This window comes from Atractosteus spatula, chromosome 3, assembly GCF_055471065.1.
Source record: "Atractosteus spatula isolate fAtrSpa1 chromosome 3, fAtrSpa1.hap1, whole genome shotgun sequence".
NCBI lineage: Eukaryota > Metazoa > Chordata > Actinopteri > Semionotiformes > Lepisosteidae > Atractosteus > Atractosteus spatula.
In genome coordinates this window covers 68,543,023-68,565,095 of record NC_142708.1, presented here as the reverse complement: position 1 = coordinate 68,565,095, position 22,073 = coordinate 68,543,023, and the positions used below count along the sequence as shown (strand labels likewise).

General features: G+C 49.6%; 1 protein-coding gene across 2 annotated transcripts in view; it reads right to left on the bottom strand.

Moving 5' to 3' along the window:
• The window catches only part of acap1 (ArfGAP with coiled-coil, ankyrin repeat and PH domains 1), a 37,448-nt gene extending 15,631 nt beyond the window's left edge, over positions 1-21,817 (bottom strand). For both annotated transcript variants that reach the window (XM_088910035.1, XM_088910037.1), the window contains exons 1-12: positions 21,086-21,817; positions 14,878-14,935; positions 13,708-13,827; positions 12,449-12,502; positions 7,092-7,150; positions 5,938-6,121; positions 5,594-5,638; positions 4,925-5,020; positions 2,662-2,736; positions 2,368-2,480; positions 1,524-1,575; positions 267-367 (exon numbers count right to left, since the gene is read on the bottom strand). In XM_088910035.1, the coding sequence (XP_088766161.1) occupies positions 267-367; positions 1,524-1,575; positions 2,368-2,480; positions 2,662-2,736; positions 4,925-5,020; positions 5,594-5,638; positions 5,938-6,121; positions 7,092-7,150; positions 12,449-12,502; positions 13,708-13,827; positions 14,878-14,935; positions 21,086-21,138 (1,010 nt within the window). In that variant the 5' untranslated portion in view covers positions 21,139-21,817. The remainder of the gene's footprint in view (positions 1-266; positions 368-1,523; positions 1,576-2,367; positions 2,481-2,661; positions 2,737-4,924; positions 5,021-5,593; positions 5,639-5,937; positions 6,122-7,091; positions 7,151-12,448; positions 12,503-13,707; positions 13,828-14,877; positions 14,936-21,085) is intronic.
• Positions 21,818-22,073: the final 256 nt, after the last annotated feature.

Below are 22,073 nucleotides of genomic sequence, written 5' to 3'. Positions count from 1 at the left end.
ACTGCACAGTCACCAAGAGGTGGAATCATTCAGAACATACATCACATACATTAACACATTAGCGAATAATCTTGTTTCTGGACGTACATCGTATGGGCCAGATCCCAAGGAATCTGTTTCGGCAAGGTGACTGGCTCACTTGACCATCCCTACAAAGACATGCCAGTCCGAAATTCACATCCTTTCACTTTTCACTTCTTTTCGATTTGCAGGGCCAGGGCGAGCCGCCCCCGGCCCGCCTGACAACCCTGCTGCTCCCCACTCACTTGGAGGGCGACACCACCTCGAAGCAGAAGCGCCTCTCGTTGTCAGGGCAGGGCTTGACTGTGCACAGCCGCAGGTCCTCCACCACCACCGTCACGGGATCCTGTCGACAGCAAGGGCAGTGCAATGTGGGGCTACAGTCCAACACTCTTCCAACACAACCTCCGAGCAGCCGAGGACAGAGTATACAAGCATGGTGAGATACTGAGCCCAGTTCTGTTCTCTTCCCTTTGCCAAAAATGGGAGGACAGCACCGCTCGGGGATGAGGCTGGAATACTTCCTGATCTCCGAATGCAAACCACAGGGCTCACAAGCAATGCAGTGCAACCTGCTCACTGTTATCTGCATGGAGTACTGACACACAAGACAGGATGGATGGATGGACTAATACCCTCACTCATTTATTTCCTTTTTTGAAATTTTATAATGTTAGCATGCCCAAAGAGGTTGGGCAACCAGATGACCTTGGACCCCTAAAGGTTTTTTTTCTCCTCGTTGTTGTAGCCAACTATATAAAAATTAATTGAATTGAATTGAATTGAATTATTGCTCAGCATTCAGGTTGAGCCCTGTGGTTAAGACATTGTTGCTACTAGTTTGAGCTCTGTGATTCAGTGCAACAGCAAGTGTCTCTGTGACTGGTTTGCAGCCACACTGGAGAGCCCAGCCCGGGGATCCGTGTGTTAAAGTACAAATACCTGGTGACGATAAATTGTTTAAGCACATAAAAAGGCCTGTCACGCACATCCAGGTAACACTAAATGAACTTTGGCAATAACTGATTTCATTAAATCATTACAAGCTCAGAGGGAAATTTGAAATGAAGGTATGTAAAAAAACATCCTCTAGATACTGTACCATCATAATGGTTTTGCAGTACAGGAGGAAATCATGCATTCCTGGGCCTCCAGAGTCTTGAGAGCATCAGTATTAGATATCTCCCTAAGTAAAGTATATCTATAGATTGGGGAAAATGTGTAGGGAATGTGTCATTCATTCATTTATTCATTCATTAACTTATGCAATGTGTAATCCTTGAGATACGAATTGTGCTCAGATTTCTATTCCAAAAAATCTTCAATTTATTGAAGAAATCCACCCATCTTAACTGATCACAGACACACTGTTCCTGTCCTTTATAAAACGCAGGATCTGATGGTTGAAGGGCTGCCTGTAAAAACAGCTGCAGGCGCCAGAGTTATCCTCACTGTAGCACTTGACATTAGCATTTCAGGTGTGGACCTCGAGCCAGCCTCACCTTCAGCTTCTTCTGGTAAACCAGCTGATTGTTCTGGATGGAAAACCAGCGTCTGGGAAGGGAAGACAAATCATTCAAGGAAGCAGGAAGAGGGGAGAGGAAGTGGGTTAAATTAATATTAGATCAACTAAACCAAATGCAAAGAGCTTTATCGCCATGACAGATGAATTACAGTGTTGCAAAGCAATAACATTCAGCAACATATTTACAGTACAACACTCAAATACTATTGGTTGAGAGTCTGCCTGTGTCTAGTTTCTATGTCCAGACTGTGGTCACTGAGCCTGACCTCTCTGGACAGCCAGGTCAGTCAGGTCTGTGTCCAGTTTCTGTGTCCACACTGTGTTCAGTGAGCCTGTCGTCTCTAGACAGCCAGGTCTGTCTGTCCAGTTTCTATGTTCAGATTCTGCTCACTGAACCTGACCTCTCTGGGCAGCCAGGTCAGTCTGTTTGTGTTCAATTTCTATATCCAGACTGTGGTCACTGAGCCTGACCTCTCTGGACAGCCAGGTCAGTCTGCCTGTGTCCAGTTTCTATGTCCAGACTGTGGTCACTGAGCCTGACCTCTCTGGACAGCCAGGTCAGTCTGCCTGTGTCCAGTTTCTATGTCCAGACTGTGGTCACTGAGCCTGACCTCCCTGGACAACCAGGTCAGCCAGGTCTGTGTCCAGTTTCTATGGCTGGGCTGTGGTCTCAGTAATTAACTGCGATTTTCTTTGGCTGCACTGCAGCTGATCTGTCACGCCAATATAGCACTTAGAGTGGAGCTTGAAGGAAAGGGGAGGAAGAAGAGGAGTGAGAAAGAGCAAGAAGCCGGAGGAGCAGGTGGGGGGGTGGGGCTCACCGACTCCAGGTCTTGAAGGCGTTGCTGGCTCTCTTGTACAGGTAGCCCTCCATCGCGATGCCGTTGAGGCTGTCGCCCGTGAACTCCATCATGGAGTCGTCGTACGAGATGTCCTGCAGACGGGACAGCAGAGGTCTCAGGACCACGCAGGAAGCACGCTCAAGGTGCGAGCGCTCATCCATAAGTGCTGACACTCCAGCTTTCTGTTTCCCTCTGTGGTCTGACTGCTCTCTGTGTAAGCAAAGGCCTGTGGCAGAGGCCAGTTCCCCAGCTTCCTCTTCCTGTGCCAGTTACCTTGTTCTTGATGGTGGTGTGACGCTGCTCCATGTCTCTCTTTTCCCGGGCTGAGTTCAGGACCAGTTGAGTGTGCTGAGAGAGACACAGGGGTGAGGGAGGTGAGGGGTTTTCATTCATTAGGTGGTAGATGTGTTCAAGGCAACACTTTACACATACAGAGATACACTGTAGTGAAGGTACCAACTTTCCATCTCTCTTAATCTTGGTCAAGGCTTAAAGACTCCACTCTCGTCCGTCCTTAGGAAGCTCTCTCTTGATTTCACTCAAGATGGCATTCTGACCTCTCATCTCTCTCTGCCTCTCCCTATCACTGCTCTACCTCTGCGGGGAGGGGTGCAGCACTGGGAGGAATCACAGCATTCCTCCTCTGTACACACGGATGCTCACTCCAGAGGCCATGGAGAGAACTGAGGGGATGGGCGGGGAGATAGCTGAGCGCAGAAAAGCACAGAGGATTCCAAACCCGCATGAGTTTAACAGCAGGATAGTGGAATTTACACCCAATCCTGCACCCATAATGTGTTTGGCCCTTACTGTACCGTTTCTCCACTTGTAAGTATTAAGGTATCAGCAAAATAGTATTAAGCATGACCACTGTACCTCTACTGCTGCTAATAATGCTATTGCAGCTACAATTGCACCTACTGTTGTTAGTATTACTGCAACTACCACTGTTGCCAGTACTACTGGTACTGCTGCTTCTACTGTGACAGCTGCTATCGCTATTGCTCTAATGCAGCTACTACTGTTAAGTCTGATACTGCTGCTGTTAATAAACCACTATCGCTACACTTCAAAATCATAAGAATGGCTGCAGCCACACGCATAATAAAATAATATTAATAGGTACAGGGCCTAGCAGTTGCTATTTCCTGTCTGTCATTTGCTCACACAGGAAATAAAGGCAAGTTGAGCCATTTCCTGGAGATGAGAGGAAGCTCAGAGGAGCAGTAAGAGGTGTCAGGCTAGGAACAGAGAAACTGCCTCTCTGTCCAGCCCCTCATCTCCCAGGTAACAGGCCCGTTCCCTGGGACAGCCTGGGACTGCAGAGCCCGGAAACTGCAGAGCCCGTACAGCCGCATCTCTGTTCTTTCTACACTTATAAAGACCAGAGAAGCAATGCAGCTCTCGACAAATGCCAGATCACAGGTGCTCTAGGAAAGTCCCTCAGGGGCACATGCTCTGGCAAGCTGGGCACGCCCTTGCTGACTCAAGCGCACCTGGCCCTGGTGGCGCTCAGATGGTTGTGTGCCATTAGATGCGGGGAATGCCGGTCACAGTGGAGCTCATGACAGAGCCTAGACTGCAACCCAGCATCTCTGCACCATCTGGGCCATGGGGATCAACCAGCACCCCTGCCACACTGTCCCTGCACAAAACCTTAACTTGAGCAACGCTGCCAGGACCTGTTGCTCAATCACTGACGAAATGCTTGCTGCCGCTGTGTCACAGGAGCAGAGGAGCTCAGAATTTTACCCTGTTCAGGCAGACTGATATCTGAGAACAGGGACAGATCTGAGAGAGACCCCATGCTTGTAAAATGTTGGTAAAAACTGTTCACAGATTTTATGCCGCACAATGAACTGTCTGTCCCTCACTGCCTCACTCACCTCCCTCTTGCTCGGACTCTTCCTCCCACTCGCTACATGTCTTTCTACCCCTCCTACATTTCCTCCTTCCCTTCTGCCCTCCCTGCTCTCCCTCTCTTTCTTCCCATCTCTCCACGGGTGGCGGTGTGGCACAGCGGATAAGGATCTGCGGGGTTGTGGGTTCAATTCCCAGGTGTTGTTCCATTACACAAGGTTCTGTACACAGATGGCACTTGCACAAATTAGTGCCCGTGTCTGGGTGTGAATAAAATAGGAAATTATGCCTTTAGTAAGCTGCTTTGGATAGAAGCGTCTCCCAACCAAAATAAGTAATGGTATTTCAGAGAAATCTCTCTCTCCATTCTCTTTCTCTTCTTCCTGCCTCACCCCTGCTGTCTCTGTCTCTCCCTCCTGCTCTCTCTCTCTCTCTCCTGTGAGCATTCACATCCTGTTTTTCGGCCACACTGCTGGACAGTGTCTTTCCGAACGGCTCAGCTCTCCACTGAACTTCACGCACACATAGGCCTGCACGTACACACACACACGAGACAGTACGAGTGTATGTACCGCACACTAGAGCTGAAACCCTCCTGCACGCAAACGCGCTGCTGCAGGTATTTATACACGGTACCTGCACGCTCAGAAGCCCCCTCTGTGCCGCGGTCGCTCACCTCCTGAGAAAGGTTCCTGCGGTAGTCCTCCAGGTCCTTGAGGGACTGGTGGCCCTGCTCGAAGAACATCGCGTGGGCGTCCATCAACGACAGCATCTGCCCCCACAAGAACGCACAAGAGCACCACGACAGGTTGAAAGGTCGCCGGCGAGGCCGTTTCTCGCTGGCTGGCTGGGTGGTAATAGCTCGGGCTGCAGATCTCGCCGGGTCGTTGCGCCGAAAGCGAAACCCCCAGCCCCCCCTTCCCCCCCTGCAAGAGTGACCTGAGCTAATGCTGAACAGGCTGCGGAGCAGGTGGGCTCTTCCATTCCCTGCTGGGGTCCGCAGTAAGAGGACCCATGAAATCACAACAAAAGCGTCCTGCCTGGGAACAAATTACTTGGCTGTCATGACTTCCATACGCTTTATGTGGAGCTTTGTAAGATACTTTTATGCCTGGCGCTACGTGAAATAATGTTACACCACTCCGGAATGCCTCCACTGATCTCACTGCTACAATAAATAACAACTGGGGCATTTATATAGCGCTTCTCTTTGCAAAGGATATCAAAGCACTTCACGCATGGAAGAGGACCCATTTCATCCCCCACAGAACCCACATCCAACAGCCCAACTACACAGCGTCTACTCGCCCTCCCGCCAGAAACAAAACAGACCAGTTCAACTCACAGCTGACAGGATGTCCGTCTTCTTTTTGGATTCGATAACATTGATCTGGAAAACACAAATACCGTTTAGATACATACCCTGCACTTTGTATACAGTCTTTCTTCTATACATTACTCATTCTTGGAAAGGCTTTGAAATGACTGAAAAAAAGTCTTAGTGTGAGCAATGGGGAAAAAGAGAGAGAGGAAGGCACTTAATGGAGAAAACAATCCCACAAGTTCCAAGTGCCAAACAGCCTTTCCCCACTGGTGTCACCAGACCGGACGTGTGGCTCTTCTATGGGGAATGTGCGGCAGCGCAGCAGTGGAGACCTCCCTGCCACCAGGGGGCGACGCGCTCCTCACCTGCAGCACGTAGTCCAGCGCCTCGTTGCGGAAAGCCTTGCGCGCAGTCAGCAGGGAGCTGCTGGCCTCCTCCACTTCGTGCTGGCGGTTACGGGCCGCCTGGGCGTTGCGGTTCAGGGTCGCTTCCAGACTTTCGCTGCACTTGTCGAACTCTTTCTTCGTGTCCTTGAATCGTTTCACATCCCTGCCAGGGCGGGGAGAAAGGAAGGGGTTGACACCATTTTCCGTATGGAGTCTGGCGGGATCAGCAGAGGGTGTAAACTCGGTCCTGATGGGATGGGGGTGCCCAGTTCTCATCCTGAGAACCTGCTGTACCTGCAGGGTTTCGAGCTCTAAGTCATGTAATTAAGCCCTTTAATGTTCATTTGACCTCTTTTTTTAAAGAAGTAAATGTTAGAGGTTTCCTTTTACCTGTATATACATTCTATGCGTGACCCACATTCTCCAGCTTTGGAACAGATGGAAACAGATGGAACAGATGGAAACATTATATTAAATCGAGTATCTTATCAGTTCAGTTAAGGGCTGAGACCTGGGCTGCAACAAAACCAGCAGGTGTGGAATCTCCAGCAGCCAGACTACTGGTAGCGTTCAGCCCCCTTATTTAAAACAGATAGTTAATGTGAGCGGCACACACCTGCGCAGAGAATCCTAAAGCAAAAGCAGTAGGAAAAAAGACAGGCCTTTTGACTCAGACCACCACAGGAGCATTCTCTAGTACAAAAGACTACAGCGCAGCTTCTGTGGTGTTAATAGATGGGGTCGTCAGTAGCTGCTGGAATTGGATCTCAGACTTATCACGAATCTCTCTCTCCCTCTCGCACTTCTCTCTCCACCTCACCCCCACGCACACAGACAAGCACACACGCTTGCCTGTGCAACCAAACACCTGCCAGTAGGCACACACACACACCCTCGCACAGGAACACACTCTTGCACACACAGTCACAGACGCGGACACGCACATTTTAACACACGGACAGCAAAAGGGCGCGCAGGCACATTTCTACGGCCGAATAGACGCACAAAACAAATGACACCATCTTCATGCACACACAATCTTCCACAAGCCAAGGCATACTGTAGATGCCAAGGCACACGCTGATGTGGGCCCGCACAGATACAGACACACAGAGGCCGCTACAGATACTCACTCCTTCACGAAACTCTGTAGCTTTAACTTCACCAGTTTCTGGACGTTCTCGATGAGTTCCTGTGGGAGAAGAGATAGCATCAGAGCCGAGCACCGGGCTAAACGGAGCCGTGTTCTGAGCCACGTTTACATTTAGACTCCCAAGTCGCCTTATAAGGTCTTACAGATTCTACAGAGAAATGAATATGCCGACTAAATCTGCAGATTCTGTGTAACACGTCACCCTTAAGAAACGACGTGTTCTGCTATGGAGCATGGGGGTGGGTGTGTGCAGGTATTCAGGAAAATAATAATAAAACTTATGTAGCGCTTTTCTGGACACTCCACTCAAAGCACTTTACAGCTAATGGGGACTAGCCATAGTGTGCCAGAACATTCACCACACATCAGCTCTCAGTGGGGAGGAGAACAGGGTGATGAAGCCAGTTCATAGATGGGGATTATTAGGAGGCCATGATTGGTAAGGGCCAATGGGAAATTTGGCCAGGACACCGGGGTAACACCTCTACTCTTCTCGAGAAATGCCCCGGGATTTTTAATGACCACAGAGAGTCAGGACCCCGGTTTTACGTCTCATCCGAAGGACGGCGCCTGTTTACAGTATAGTGTCCCGGTCACTATACTGGGGCATTAGGACCCACATGGACCGCAGGGTGAGTACCCCCTACTGGTCCCACTAACACCTCTTCCAGCAGCAACCTTTCCCAGGAGGTCTCCCATCCAGGTACTGGCCAGGCTCACACCTGCTGAGTTCCAGTGGGGCTGCCAGCTGGGAGTTGCAGAGAACCAGGGGCCATGATATGGAGCTGGCCGCCTGGGCCACGGCCTCACCGGCTTTTAGCACATTTATTATTTCACTAGGGTCAACAACTTCCAAGAACTGAATGCTTTGGGAATATCTGGAATACTTGGTGAGATAGGTTTGGCTTCACCTGCTTGGCTAATGGGTAGCCCCCTGGCCACAGGACGAAGAGGCTCGAACCCCATTCAGACTGAGTGAACCGAGGGGCAGCTGCCAGGCGGAGATGGGGGAGACGAGGGATGCTGGAGATGGATGCAAAGGGGGGCGTTTGTCTTTCTTTTATATAATAGCTAGTTTCATAATGATGGTGACTAGGTACAGCTGAGCGTCATTGACTTTTTGTCCTTATCCCTCCTGAACTTCGGTCAGTAACTTCCATTTAATACCAAGAAAATATACAACTGTCCCTCCAGTTTAAATCACAAAGCTTGCTAACTAGTGACCTCCATTGGTGCTTTTGACCTTTTGATCAAAAGGTACATAGTACATTGGTTTTGCCACGCTGCCTGGTACACTTGATCACAGCGTTACTTTTGGAGCTGCACCACCAGGATTTTATGCTAGTGATCCTGATAATGGTCTCTTGCTCACACAGTTGAAAATGTTACTGGGCATGAGAAGAGATGCTGGGAACAAGCCCGCAGAGGAGGTCACTATAACACCAGTCACGTGCGTGATGAACGAGGTGCCCCAAGTGAAGAAGTGTATTTGCAGAGGCGCATGAGTTTCCAGTGCAGAACACCTGTGGACACACCAACGGCAGAGAGCACCCTGTTGTGTGCAGAATTACCTGCGCTCTACAATCACACGGACGCGACAGATTGACTTGTAGTGTGCCTGCTGTTAGTGCCTAACCCAGACAGACATTACTGAATCTGCATGGCTTTTGAATCAGAGAAATGATTGCAGAAGGACATTCTTTGGAAAAACTGACACTGATGGAAACAACAGCACCATGAGATCACAAGGAAGATCGTGCCAAACGTTGGCGAGTGTCAGTACTTCCTTTTTCAGTTGCAGTACTTTTTCTGTGCTACTGCAGATAGTGTAGCTGTATTTCATGTCATTGTTTCAGAATTTTTGTTGTGCTTTATGTTTTATTTTATTATCCTAGTAACTAAGAAATACAGCACATAGCTAGCATATTAATTCTGATCAGTTCTGGTACAGTATGTACTGTATGCATAGCTTTGTGCCACATGCTGATGTAAAGCAGAAAATGCTTTGGTAGGCAGGTAAGGGCTGGCAGGGAGGTTGGGACCCTAAACAAAAAGGCACACTGTGGTCTATGATTACACCTCACATGTAGGAATCTTTACCACAGCTCTGAAAACTCTGCCCTATTAGGCAACTCACACCATGTTGCCTAATACACAATACACTGGTTTTGCCATGTTGCCTGGTACACAATACACTGATTACCAAACTGCCTGGTACACAATACACTGGCTTTGCCAAGCTGCCTGGTACACAATACACTGGCTTTGCCATGTTGCCTGCTACACAATACACTGGCTTTGCCATGTTACCTGGTACACAATACACTGGATTGCCAAGCTGCCTGGTACACAATACATTGGCTTTGCCATGTTGCCTGGTACACTATACACTGGATTGCAAAGCTGCCTGGTACACAATACACTGGCTTTGAAATGCAACCTGGTGCACAATAATCAGGCTTTGCCATGTTGCCTGGTGCACAATACACTGGATTGCCAAGCTGCCTGGAACACAATACACTGGCTTTACAATGCAACCTGGTACACAATAATCAGTCACACAATAATTTGCCATGTTACCTGGTACACAATACACTGGCGTTGCCATGCTGCCTGGTACACAATACACAGGCTTTGCCACACTTGTCCTCGTGTCATGCTCTACCACTTTCTCTGAAGCTTTAACAGACTGCTCTCTGCTGTTACCGCAGGACACCACAGTGGGTTTTGTACATCACTGAGACACTCAGTGCCTCCTGGTGCTGTGGTCGGATCTGCCTGCCTTTTTCCAAGACAGCCAGCCTGCCAGAGCTCACACATGTGACACTGAGGCCTTCCCTGGCATCTCCAGTGCCAGTGGTGCTGGAATCTGTCAGAAACTATCAAAAGCAGCACGAGTACTAGTACTATTAGAAGCAGAAGCAGAACTAATATCACTGGGACTCAAAGCAGTATTAGCAGCAGTAACAATGTCAGTAATATTACCAGTAGCATTAGTACCAGCAGTAATACTTACAGTAGCACTAGCAGAAGCAGCAGAAATAGTAGTAACTGTAGTATTTGTACCAGCAGCAATAACAGCAGCAGTACCAGTAGCATTAGTAACAGCACTAATAACATTAGCAGTACCAGTAGTATTAATACCAGCAGTTGTAACAGTAGCAGTACCAACAGTATTAGTAACAGCAGTAATAACAGTAGCAGGACCAGTAATATTAGTACCAGCAGTACTAACAGTAGCAGTACCAGTAGCATTAGTAACAGCAGTAATAACAGTAGCAGTACCAACAGTATTAGTACCAGCAGTACCAGTAGCATTAGTAACAGCAGTAATAACAGTAGCAGTACCAACAATATTAGTACCAGCAGTAATAACAGTAGCAGGACCAGTAATATTAGTACCAGCAGTAATAACAGTAGCAGGACCAGTAGCAGCAGCAACAACAGTAGCATTACCAGTAGTATTAGTACAATCAGCATAGTAGTAGAAGTAGCAACACATAGAAGCTATAAAATCAGTGGTGGTATTAATAACAACAGCAGTTGTAACTTATAGTTGTTGTTAATAAGGTAATGAATGAAATGTTTAATCCAGGTTCATATTTCTAACTCATTTAAAATTGTGCCTAAGAACAATACTGTTCTAAAGCAACTCCAGACATGTAGATACAGACAGTTTAGCCACAATATCAGCACCCCTGTGCCCACAGAGTGGCTGAAGACCTATAAATCTGCAGCACTAGCTGCTCTTCCTGTAAGTGAGGCAGCAAGGCCAAATAATCTCGAAATCTAAAGACAGTGACGCATGATCAAACGTGCACACTTATACACACTGTCACATCACGTCCTCATACACACGATAAACCTCACTTTCAGAAAGGACTTCCTTCCTATAGCTCTCACTCTATTTCTGTTTATTGTTCTATAACGTGAAGGCAGTCTCCAAAAAACATCTGGCACCAATTAGAAGACACCAATTAGCATCTAAAAAAAGGTTGTCTGCAAGCACCTGTTTCTCAGGAGTCCCTGTCTTGAAGACGACGTTTTCTCAAATCTAGGCCTGACAAATGTAGTCATGCCTGCGCACTATCACGCACTCACACTCCCACACATGCACAAGCACTCACCGTCACACAAACGCTGTCGCACACAGTCACACGCTGCAAAGTAAAGTGGGCGCCGGTGACAGGAAGCTCCCTCTCTGTTGTCCACCGCAGGCCTGGACCAGCCACAACGCTGACCCCTTGACCAGCTGGAAGGGCGCAGGCGCTGTGCCCCCCGGCCTGCAGCCGAGACGGCGTCTGACCAGCCCCGACTTCACCGGCCACCTTAACCGATTGAAGTCCGCAGCAACCTGGGGCGGCAGGGTGGCACAGCAATTTAGTGCTGCTGCCTCTCAGCTCCAGGGGTCCCAGGTTCAAATCCAGCTTGGGGAGCCTGTTTCTATGGGCATAATATTTGTGGGGGGGGTTTTGCCGGATGTTTCTGCTTTCCTAACCTTTCCAAAAAATCATGCAGGCTCGGGTTAACTGACTGTGGTTCTAAAAGACTCCCTTTTTTTGGGTGCTTCAAGAGGTTCCGCACATTGGCGCATGTGTTCTGCCAATGGGTCTACAGCGAAAAGGACCATATGGGCATGACAGGCCAAACGGCCTCTCATCTGTAGCCTCTGAAGCTCTGAAACACTGACAGTTAAATGACATCTTTAGAAAGCGTGGGCTTAGGGCTGAGCTGTCCGGATGACATCGGACTGTCTCCAGGACCAGGGTAGGCGGACTGGGGGAAAAAAATGACTGCAGGACTTGGACAAAGCAATTTTGTAGGCTCTGTAAATTTATCATGCAGGAATTTACTTTAAAACTGTTTTGTTTTTTTTAGCACCACAGCACATATCATGTATGGGGGAAGTTTCAGCTAGGCTGTGGAGGTGGTGACTTGTTGGGAAACGTAGACCGTTTACTAGCAGTGCTGTCGTTTGCTCGGTGTTAAAAGGCTGAAAATGTGTGTAAAAATGAGCACAGTGGCTGGAGCTGTTGTCACCTCAGTTCCTGTCTGTAGACGTTTGTAGGTTTCTAATTGCAGTGTGGGAATTTTCAGTCTTGAGGAAAGAACGGGGTGGACAGTAAGAGGAGTAAATTTAGCACGCTCCAATCTGTCTGGAACCTGAGAGTCTGACGCCACCCGGGTGGGAGAAGCCACACCTCAGACCGCTGGCCTGCCCCTGCCGAAATTAGACCTGGATCTGCGCGGCTGTAACGGGAGGTGGCCCGTTCCTCACGAGCTGCTGCGTTGGAAAAGGGGGCGCTGTGCCCGGTCGAGGAGTGGGAGTGAACTCACCCCGTGGGCGTCGATCATCAGGGACAGCTTGGCGGAGAACTTCTCCAGGCAGTCCTGCCGGACGGAGAGGGAGCTCGTTAGCACTTGGCCTCTGCGCGCCCTGGCCCCCGGAGTGTGGGACCGCTCGCACGCGAGAAGCCGGGCAATTTTATTTTCACTTTTTAAAAAAAAATGAGCTTTCGGGGAAGTGTTTTTCCTCATTCTATGCCCACCCCAGTGCGGGATCGCCAGCTGTGACAGCTGTCCAGCTGAAGGGGGGGGGGGAGTGCAAGTGGGGTCCCGGGGAGACGCACCCCCAAACGTGCCCAGTCCGACCGGGGCTTTCAGGGCTGGTCGCGCTGGGAGGTCCACGACACCTCGTGGGACTTTGGAGCGGCAGCACATTTTACCACACCTTGCCCTTGCCCGCCACCCTGCAGGCACCCAGCCGTCGCAGGAGGAAGCAGAAGGGGCCCTTGCCCACTGGCACCCACCCTTCCTCGGTGGCACCCTACCTCCAGAGAGGGTATCCCCATCACAGGCAGGTAACAACATGGCCCAGGCCTGAATCAGGCCATAAGGCTTAAAAGGGGAACTGCAGTGCCCAGTTTTCAGAGCGGTTATTACATCTCAAGTCACAAAAGAAATTCACTGACGTTCTAGAAAAAAAATTGCAGCTTTCGAATTAAACACAAAATTGTGAACTTTGTGAAAGTACTGTAAGTCGCAATGCTGCTGCAAACTCGCATTCGCGTTCCCAAGAATTGCGACGTGAAGCGGCCCTTCCTGCTCACTAGTCACTGTGATGACTAATGTACATGCAAATAAATACAGGGGTGGTGCTACAGACACTTCCCCGGGGAAATGTTCCAACGTGATCTGCATGCAGAGTTAACAAGTAAGTAGTATTTGTCGGAAAAAACTGTCTTGAAATCGAGAGCAATATTTCTATTGGGTTCAAAAGAGATGGGTTCACAAGCCTGCTTGTTTACAATATAATCGGGCCGCTTCACAGAGGTTGTGTCTCTTTGTTCTGAATCGCAGACTCCCAACGCACGTGTCGGGACAAGGGGGTGGGATGCATTAGCAATCCCGTGTCTGCCGTTGTAAGACTGTTAATTACCAGCTGGCATCGGCTAAGTCAATCAAATCACTCTGCTGTAGCAGCTGCCTGCGCAACATTCCCCCTGAGGAACACGTTGCACGCTCTGGCATCCGACCGCCCCTGCTGTCCAGAGAGACGCCAGCGCCACGCGCGGGCCAGGTACGTCTCCACTCACCCTCATCACGCTGTCGCCGCAGGAGTACTGCCCGAGCTCGCGGATGCCCGTCACGAACTGCCGGCTGTTGTTGCAGTACGTCTTGCCCGCCTCGAGCATGCTGTGGCACTGCTTCACCAGCTAGGAGGGAGCACAGGGAGAGGAGAGGGCAGAGCGGCAGTCATTTAGGAGCTCAGGCACAGGCGGACCATCCGCACGGCCCACTCTCTGGGAAGGCGAGAGAAACGACAGGCCTTTACGGTCACCTGTGAAGTAAGCGGGGGGGGGGGGGATCTGGTATCACTTCGTTTCAGCTGTGCGTTATGAGGCACGTGTTAAACTGGGCGCTGACCCAGTCCGCTGTACGGGCTTCTACAAGGACCCAGGGACGTACGTGAAAACGGAGGTTAGGAGCGTTCAAGGACAGAGAAAAGGGGAAAAAACCAGCACACGAATGACACTGAGGGATGCTTCGTCATGAACCACTGAGCTGCTGGCTAGCAAACAAGCAAGATGGGCAGGTTAGCCATTCGGCCTCTGACCTCTCTGATGCAAATCACAGGGGGAAAGACTGGCAAAGCCCAGCCGACGCACAACGCAAGGATGGTGAGACCAGGAGAAGAACAGGTGCAGCTTCTCAATGTAAAACCTAAAGGGTTCCCCCAGGCATGGCTGCTTTGTGACAAAAAAAAAATAGGACACTGTACAGATTTACTGTAGGATGTCAGTTAAGGCTAGGTTCTGCTTTTTATGTGCTTAAAAGCTTCGGCGTGTGCCAACATGTGAGGTGAGCCTTTTGAAGCCTCTCTAGTTCCTTAATTCAAGTTCCCCCATTCTGACGCAGACAAATCTCTTTTTAGGAGAGTGTCACCATAATGTGTCGGATTTACTCATGAATACACGTTTAATAAAACCAGAGGAGGCTGACGAAAAAGGTGCACAAGTTATCAGACCCTTTATTACATTTATTAAATCGGCAGCAAAGCTTGTAAAAAGTGCAGGGTGCCGAGATTACCGTCACAGGCTTCAGTCTTTCACAGTGATGCAGAATAACATCTGTGGAATGAACTGTGCAGATCTGCCCTGCTACTAGGCCCTGAAATCTAAGGGACGTGTGGAAAAAAAACACCGCATAAAAGGCAAGGAGCACTGAGCAGGGCAGGACACAGTGCTCCGACCGATCGCTCTCACCTTGTCGAGCTTGGTCTCCAGTTCGCTGACATCGCTCTCCACACCTTCGATCGCAGCCCTACAGCAAGAAAAAAAAGTGTTAATGAGCGAGGATTCGTGTTGCGTGTCGGTTGCTTAAACCAAGTTGAGTTGCCAAGACACGCAAATCGGGGGAAAAAAAGTTTTGTCGTTTAAAGGTTCACGGTTTTGTTCATTAACCAAAACTAGTTCCAATTCAAAATCTAACAGCAGGTCCGACTGTATCAACCGCAGCTATAGCAGTAACCGTAAATGAGGAAGGGGGAATGAAAACAGGAATGAAGGATGTGGGATGCTATATGGAAGCTATTCAATGTAATAAAATATCTCAGAAGAGTCGATGTACAATTCTGCACCTTGCCAGCTATTTGTGTTACAGAGCATACTTCACGATATCCTCCAAACACCCCGAGATAACCCACAGCCATACAGCAGTATACAAGATAGCAGCCATCTATGCAAGATCTCTAGGGTTCATAAAACCTTCAGTACATTCACTTTTTTTATGTACAGAATTGTACTACTGTGCAATGGAAATCTGATTATCAGCATTGCAAAACCTGGAATGGATCAGACTGCTGTACAACGTTTGACTGACTGCATTGTTAACCCTGGAGGAGATTGAATGCTGTGCGATTGGAATTGAATAATCAGCACTGTAAACCCTGGAGCAAATCAGAATGTTGTGGAATCGGACTTTTACTGAAAGCATTGTAAAATCTGGAGAGGATCCGACTGCTGTATAAGGGGTGTTTCACGTCTGGAATGGATGCAACTGTTGTACAATGGGACTTTATCACCACATACTGCTGTGTAATAGGAATGTGATTTTCAGCACTACAAAACCTGGAATGGATCAGACTACCATGCAATAAGGGATTAACTGATAAAACTGTAAACAAGGGAGAACATGAGACTGCTGTGCAATGAGAGTTTCAATGACAGCATGTAAACCCTGGAGTGGATCAGACTGCTGTGCAATGGGAGTTTAACTGCACCGTGAACCCTGGAGTGGATCAGACTGCTGATTGATCAGCTTTCCATTGCTGTACAATGGAAATCTGATCAATGTGCCTGCAGAATAGGATGGTCAAACTCATTTCCTGGAGAAGCAGAATGTCTTCCTGTTTCCTTTTCAACTCAAGCTCTCACTTAACTAAATTAGTGGGTTACAGTTTGGTTAAGGTCCTTTAAACCTTATGGTTTGATGTACTTGTTTCTAGAACTCTGAAGCCATAATCTCATCACTTCTGAGCAGAACAGTTCAATCTTTCCTCTTCATTCAGTATTTTGACACTTTATTTGTAAATACTATATTTCAAAGCTACTTAGCATCCATATAAACACTGAAGTGTGTTTTTACCAACTGAAGGACACTGTAGTTAGCTATATCAGGTGGAGTAACCAGCGGCCATGTGTAAGGGCTTATCAGGAGGAAACCGTGATGAACGGATGAACGTGAACAAAGCCTCTGTGACTTTGCAGCATCAGTTCTGCGTCTATTTTTAGCCAGATATGTCAAGAACGAAAAGATTTTAAAAAGCTGTACAGCACATATTTTGATACTTCATCTTTACATCATTATGACTGTGCACGGGCTTTGATTAGAATTTACATCTGAGGAATAATAAGCCTTTTTTTTCCCCCCTGAGATTCCTCCAATATAGCATCATCCTTCCCCACACCACTCTGTGCTCGAGTCTGGTTTGTAATTGATCTTTCTCTGCTCTGCTGCGCTCAGCCCTGCCTTTACTGGGCTGTACCAGGGCTGGGCTTTGACGGCTGGCCATTGGAGGAGGGCCGCCCATGTGCTTGCAGTCAGATCAGGGAAAAGGGCCTGTGTCACGGAGAGGCTGGTCAGTTGGACTGGTGATGGAGGTTCTGTACCTGCTGCACCTCCCACACAGCAGAGTAGCTCAGGAGGTTCCAGCCAGCAGGTAGCACCCATCCCATTCCTGTTCATTGCATGTGCTGGAGGTACAACCCTCCCCCTTTTCCATGGTCTGATTCTAAACAGATCGGGTCCCACACGCTCCGATCCGGATGAAATCAAGCCCAGCTCGAGGTTCCGGGCGCTGGCTGCAGCTCCAATGGCGGAACTGGGTGCCTCGGCCTCAGCCGCGCCCGACAATTCGCTCAGAACCTCTCTGCACCTCGCAGATCACATCACACACACCCACGCTCGCACACACGCACGCACGCTCACGCACACCCACGCTCGCACACTCGTGTGCACACAAGCTCGCACACACGCACGCAGGCTAGGGCGTGTACCCACGCTCGCACACACGCATGCATGCTTGCGTGCACACACGCTCGCACGGCTGGGCCTTCTGCAGCGCGGTCGGAGCTGCTTCCTGCCGGGCCTCGGTGACGCTGCGCGTTCCGGAGAGTGAGGCCCACGCACGTCCGTGCACGGCGGAAGACATGAAGGTTCCCGAAATAACAGAGGACGGGAAGGGGGAAAAAACTAATTTGAAGAAACTTTTTGGTCTGAGACAGCTGGCGTGGGGGGGGGGGCAGACAATGACAAGGGAGGGGTAATTACCTGACTACCTCCCATTGTTATGAACATTTCTACTTCTCTGTGGGGTTTTTCAGAAGGAGCCTGGTGCGAGGTGTGTGGTATAAGGGTTATTTAATCTGTTCCCTATTTTTGTCATGGCCTCGGTGTGCTTCTGCTCAAGCATGACACCTCACTCTCGACCTGTTCGTTGACAGAGAGTCTCTTACTCACTGCAGCAATCACACCCCCACCTCCAACACACACACAACTTCCTGTCTCCTTTTTATCATTTGCTGCATCTAAAACTGTTGACTTCCTGTTCACTCATCACTCCCCCCTCCCAGGGTTGCATGGCAACCGGAGGCTGTATGTGTTGCAGCAGTTCGAACTGTCCTGAATCTTTCCTCTAGGCCTGCCTGTCTCGTGTTGGGTGCCTTCTTTTTTTCCCCCTCTCATGTCCAAGGATTAAATCAAACCCAGGGTCTGAAAGCGTGAGGTGACAATAAAATCACAAATAAAGCACATTTTTTCAACAAGACAAGGCCAGACTGAAGCTAACAGGACAGCTTTGAATAAGACAGACACAGTCAATTGGTGAATGTCTGAATCAGAGCACATCCTATTGAACTTGATCACAGCTAACATCGCTCCCCTGTACTTCCATTAAGAAAGCACTTTGTCTCTCATGTCTGCTGAAAGACAGACAGAGAAAACGTGGTCAGGGAACTAGTCGAGACGGAGACAAACCGCTGCAGAGCGACCTGGTCTCGAAACCCCCAGAACAGTAAACGAAAAACCGGGCTTCGCCGCTGCGAAAGCCAAACTTTCCGATATGAAAAACCTCCAGAATGTTTTTATGACTGAATCAGAGGACCCTTACCCCTCCTGCCCGCCTAACCGCTCCCCAGTCCACCAAAAACAAACATGCCCCAGTAAACTTATTTTATTTTTTACAAGAGTGGCTTGCGGGTCCAGCCAGTAGTAACTGAACAAATATTTGGCAGTAAGAAATGAACGTCCGGAAAGCTGTCACAAACGCTGCATGTCGGCACAGTCTTCCCCTGAACCGAACACAGACACCCCAAAAACCCCGATTCATCACCTGTTGCCCTTCCTGAACAACACCTGCCTTTCCGCCTTAGAAACACGTATCAGTACATCCAGCGTGTGGTGTCGGCCTGTCGGCGGGCCCAGGAGCCTCCTGCCACTGGAAGAGCCCGAAATGGATCGGCCCATTTTGCACGGAGATGGCGGCCTTTCACTCTGCGTGACAGTGATGTGGATGAGCCAGATCATCAGCAGCCCGGCCGGGTCACATTACGACTACACGTGGACTTGACTGGCCGGTGCACCAAACCCATCTTCACCAAGACCTTGCTGTGCCCCCAGTGACCACACCTGTGCCAATTTTGCGCCAGTCATGGCCGCCAAGACCTCAGGCCACCTCTTAGCAATTTTGAGTGTGTAGAGAAAAGTCCAGCATTGCCTCCTCTCCTGTGTTTTTTTTTCCGGAAGCGAAAAAACACACAAGGGACGCATTCCATTATGGAAAAGACACCAGAACGGCTAGAAATGAGATGAGGCTTTTGGGCTAATCTCGCTTGCAGCCAAGTGATGCCCAAATGAGATCCTAAATTTCCCCCAAAGCCAGAGAAATTCCTCCGAACGGCTGGACAGTTTGTTCCAAGTACCCAGTAGTCTGGAACCCATCCAGCAGCAACAGAAGTGCCTTCGGTTTCCAGTCACAAATACCCTTACTCTTGATTTCCATGAGTTGACCCCCCCCCATGACAGGTTCCTGCAATCAAAAGGTGAATATATATTCTGCTTCTGAAGCAGGTAACAGTCAAATACCAGATCTTCCAGTGCATTCCAGTACAGGATTTACGTCCAGCCAGCTCTTTGATTGTTCAGTTGGTATACTAATTCATTCAGTTCAATCAGGGAAAGCCTGTGTAGACGCCACTTCTCTCAGCTCTCCTGTCAGGCACCCTGTGGTGCTACAGTGTGTCAAAGGCAAATGGCTCTAACAGGTGAGTGTGTTGGAGTAATCAAAGAGCTGGCTGGACGTAAATCCTGTACTGGAATACACTGGAAGATCTGGTATTTGACTGTTACCTGCTTTAGAAGCAGAATATGTATTCACCTTTTGATTGCAGGAGCCTGTCGTGGGGGGTCAACCCGTGGAAACTTTCTCGTTTTCAGAGCAGAGTAAAGTAGCAAGTCCCCACCACACTGCGTCTTCCTGTAACTCGGTCATGTGAACTCTCTCACATCCTATAACCTGTGCTTTTGTGGGGAGGCTCTCTCACTGCTCGAGTCAGGGCTGCAGGGGGAGGGGGACCGATTTCAGTGTGGCGCGGGTTTATACCTCCTCCTGAGGATCCATCTGCCCTGAAGTGCCCCCTCGGCCCCCCCCCACCCCCACCCCCAGGTGAGCAGTTAGGTTTTGGGTACCGCTGGCCAGCTCATCCCTCTTAGCCAAGACAATTTAATTAAGCATCGGACCGCGACAGCGGACTGATTGAGAAAAGAACTCACCGTGCAGCGGCGTTTCACCCAAACGAAGGCTAACAACTCAGGTGTGAATTTCACAGAACAGCAGCAGTGCGCCCAGTGTTGTTTACAGGTGCGTCCAGAAATGACGCGATTTTGGAGCCATCACTTTTTCAGCACATCTAGTCTATAATACCTGCACGGCCTCATCTGGCAAAGCAGTACCAACAACGAGGAGAAGCTGGGTGCAGGCCCTCCAAAGATCTGCTTTGGGCACAGCGAAAGGAATCGCTTCAACAAAGTGGAGAACTGACTTTTCTGGGGGGGGGGGGGGGGAACGGGCCTGGTGTCCTTTATAGATTTTTGTGATGTTGGCTGCGCACTCAGCGGACTTCAGCAGTGACAGTCATACTAATTCCTCACACTTCATCCCATAAGAGGCTCCCTGAAGGCACCGCGGCCCCACCGCACAGCCCATCCCGATAGAGGCGAGAGAAACTGCTGCTGCACCGCTTCAGTCAAGAGGGACCTTGTAACGGCCTGGACTGTTCAAGCCCCGAGTGGCGGGGGGGGGCGGGGGGGTCAGCCAGGACACTGCAGTTAACACCCTTGCTGTTGCAAGCGGCGTCATGGGAACTGGAAGGACCAGGCAGGCAGGACCTCGGCTCGGCGTCTCGCCCGAAAGGCAGCGCTGCGTCACCAGACTGGGGCACTGGAGGGGAAACGCTGGCGACGCTGTTAAAAATATCGCGTTTGAAGATAATCGGGCAAAGTCACAGAGTCGCTAAATTGCGCACAGACTGGCCCAGCGCTGTAACGCGTTCTCCGTCTGGTTTGACCTCATCTTACCTTGTGCGGGCGAGAGTACCAGTTCGCACAGCGCGGTGCGGAGCAGCTGAGCCCACGACGCGCACGACGCGATCGTTTCCTGCTCTACTGGGCAGCTGAGACGCCTCTACTTTTCGGTGTTTCAAACTTTTTAAAACCTCGGGTGTTCTCGCCCGCAGTCTCGGCAGCCCAGGTACCCTGATCTTGTCCAGTACCGCGTCTCCTGACCTCGAACTCAAAACCTAATACCCAGCATCGAGCTGAGCCCCCTTTAAACCGCAGCGTTAAAACAGCAATTAACAAACCTCAAAATTAACAAACTTTCGGAAATGTTTTTTTTTTCTCTCCCGCTGTTCTTACCTGAAGCGTGGCGAATCTTTCAAGCATTCTTCAAAATCCAGTTTCACCGTCATGCTTAGTGGCCGGTATCTTCCCAAAACTTTGATTGCAAAGAAGAAGAAGAAAAAAAAAACAACACTAAGATTTAAAAGAAGAGAAATATTCCGTGCGTGGACCGCTGTTCCGGTGAGGAGACGGGTAGTTTTCCACTCGATCTTCGTCCCCTCTACGACTCCGTCGGAAATAAATCGGTTATCGTATGCGTTTCAGTACAGATTGCAGAGCAACACGAGTACCCTGCCGGGCAAGGTTTTAAACGTACTGCACACGGAGAAATATTTATATTCCAAACTTCGCGGGTGGATTTTATTCCGAAACCAACTGAGAGCAAGGCGAGTTAAATAAAAGAATCAATTCGGACGTGTTCGTTCATGTCCGCGGGCGTTGGATCTGCCGGGGTCCTGTCCTGCGGCTGTCGCTCGTGTCGCTGTCACGGCTCCCCACTCGGAACACGGCTGAAGGATCCCGCGTCCCCGCAGCAGGGCATAAGGAGGGCGTGCTTCTCTCAAAACACGGATGTACGGAGATGGGAAGTTTGAGGATACGAGGCGGTTATAAGGAAAGCTGTTTGTGTACAGGAGCAGAAAAAAAGCCTTGGCGAAGCAGGGCTGTCAAAAAAAAAAAGGAAAAATGAACTGCCGCTGTTCCTTCCTCTCCTCTCGTCCGGCGCCCCGCTCTCCTCTCAAACTGGCCGCCGGTTTCCGGGTGTGTGCGTCTGTTGTGATGTTGCTGGGTGTGCGGTGAAGTGACGGGTTTCGCAGTTGCAGATAAAAAAAAAGAGAGAGAGAGGCGGGTGACGGATTGGGAGAGGTGGCATCTCTCTTCGCTCAGGCGAGCTGCCTTTTGTTTTTTTAAAAAAAGAGAAAAACTCCGCCCCGGAATTTTGATTGCAAGAGCCCGGGCGACCGCAGGGCGAGTTGCACAGCGCGCGGTTGCCTGAAAGCACTAA